Source organism: Lactuca virosa, chromosome 9, assembly GCF_052849685.1.
Source record: "Lactuca virosa cultivar CGN04683 chromosome 9, Lactuca_virosa_CGN04683_v6, whole genome shotgun sequence".
NCBI lineage: Eukaryota > Viridiplantae > Streptophyta > Magnoliopsida > Asterales > Asteraceae > Lactuca > Lactuca virosa.
This window is the reverse complement of record NC_136434.1, coordinates 132,660,334-132,662,346: the sequence shown is the minus strand read 5'-3', so window position 1 is coordinate 132,662,346 and position 2,013 is coordinate 132,660,334. Positions and strand designations below refer to the sequence as shown.

Sequence of the window (2,013 nt, the reverse complement as noted above, 5' to 3'; positions counted from 1 at the left end):
AAAATTGATAGGAACAAAAAACAGAATAATATTTAATTTCTCAATATTTTAATATATAATTTACAGTCTTATCATGAGTTTAATAGTGCTTATTTAGCAATGAGCTCAATAGCATTTAACCTGATCTTGAGTTGAACTTTAATTAGCAAGTCGATTTGGAATAAATCACGAGAAGCATAGCTCACTTACGCACGTGAATACATTCTATTAAAAATAAATTACTACTGGAAATATAATAAGATTTAGAATAATACGTTATGCATAGATTTTATTTATTAGAAATAATATATTATACATATATACCCATTTTGCGGCTGATAAACATTGACACGCTATTTGAATGTGTCATTGTGCATGAACACCGATTTGATGTTTGTGATGCCGTGCTGTTGGAGCTAATTTCGCAAACAAAAATACTGGTTTGCTGCTGGGTTGGGTGAATGTGATTATCATTGGCGTCGAAAGAAAATAACCTACACACTCGAAGCATGACCTCCATGCCGGCAAGCTTCTCTGGTCAGGTCGGAAATTCCAGATGGTCGCTAGCCGGAATGAGTGCTCTGGTCACCGGTGGTACACGTGGAATCGGCTATGCTGTGGTGGAGGAACTCGCTGAGTTAGGGGCAAGAGTACACACATGCTCACGTAACGAGTCTGAACTCAATCAACGCTTACAAGAATGGTCGGGGAAGGGCTTCATCGTCACTGGATCTGTCTGCGACTTATCTTCTCGTCCCCAACGAGAACACCTCATTGAAAAAGTATCCTCTCTTTTCAGTGGCAAGCTCAACATCCTTGTAAGTTCTTGATTTCTTCCATTGTTGCCCAATACTCAAGTTTTTTTTTTTTCTCAGATTATAGGAACTTGAGCAGTTATCAGAAGACTTACTTCCGTAACATAAATGTTTCCTGTAGATAAACAATGTTGGGACGAGTATAGTGAAACCTACTATAGAGTATACAGCAGAAGAATACTCAACGCTCATGGGCACCAATTTCGAATCTTGTTACCATATGTCTCAACTTGCACATCCTCTTTTAAAGGCTTCTGGAGTGGGAAACATTGTGTTCATTTCATCTGTTGCAGGTCTGGTTCATGCTTCTGTTGGGTCTATTTACAGTGCTACTAAAGGTATGGTTATTTCGCCCCACGTACAACTCTATATGTGTATCTGATGTCTGATTTACATGTACAGGTGCAATGAATCAGCTTACAAAGAATTTAGCCTGTGAATGGGCTAAAGATAACATTCGGAGTAATAGTGTAGCGCCATGGTTCACTAAAACATCCCTTATTGAAGATGTAATATATCTTGTTCATGTTGCCCTTTTTTTGTTTACTGAATGATAATGGTGGATACGTATACGTACCCTTGTGTAGTATTTGCAGGGTGCTGATAGTAAGGAGTTTGTGGATGCTGTGGTGTCAAGAACTCCTATGAAACGCTTTGCAGAAGCCAATGAAGTTTCATCTCTGGTCGCCTTCCTTTGCTTACCTGCTGCTTCTTACATCACTGGGCAAATCATTGCTGTTGATGGAGGATCTTCAGTCAACGGTTATCCGTAAGTGCAATGTAGGGTCTTTTAGCGAATGCTTGTGAACTTCGTTTTTTTTCAATTAATATTACTTGCTATTGTGTTTCGAAACAAACACCATGTTTGTATAAATACAAAAAAAAACACAAGAACATAGTTTTGTATCGAAGTTGATGATTGAGTTTATGCATGATAGTAACTTCATTGTAAAATGATTAAAAAGGCGAGTTGATGTCAACTTTTTAACATAAATCACAAAATAATAATCAATTTAATATAAAGAGTAAATTATGTGAATGCTCCATTATGTTTGAGATAATTTGTGTTTGAGATAATTTGTGTGTTTGGTCCTTAACTTATTTTTAACCCCGACCATCCATATTATATGGTTTTGTTACGCCGTTGGTCCCTAACAAAGATAAAAAGATTGTTTTATCTTTTCTATTTAAATTAATGTTTCTTTTTATTGTTTTCTAA

At 36.5% G+C, this 2,013-nt stretch overlaps 1 protein-coding gene across 1 annotated transcript; it reads left to right on the top strand.

The window, feature by feature from the left end:
* The first annotated feature begins 330 nt into the window (after positions 1-330).
* LOC145137117 (tropinone reductase homolog At5g06060-like) lies at positions 331-1,722 on the top strand. Its single transcript, XM_079071254.1, has 4 exons — positions 331-797; positions 916-1,132; positions 1,197-1,303; positions 1,382-1,722. The coding sequence occupies exons 1-4, from the start codon at positions 489-491 to the stop codon at positions 1,565-1,567; spliced, it is 819 nt and encodes a 272-aa protein (XP_078927380.1). The 5' UTR covers positions 331-488; the 3' UTR covers positions 1,568-1,722.
* Positions 1,723-2,013: the final 291 nt, after the last annotated feature.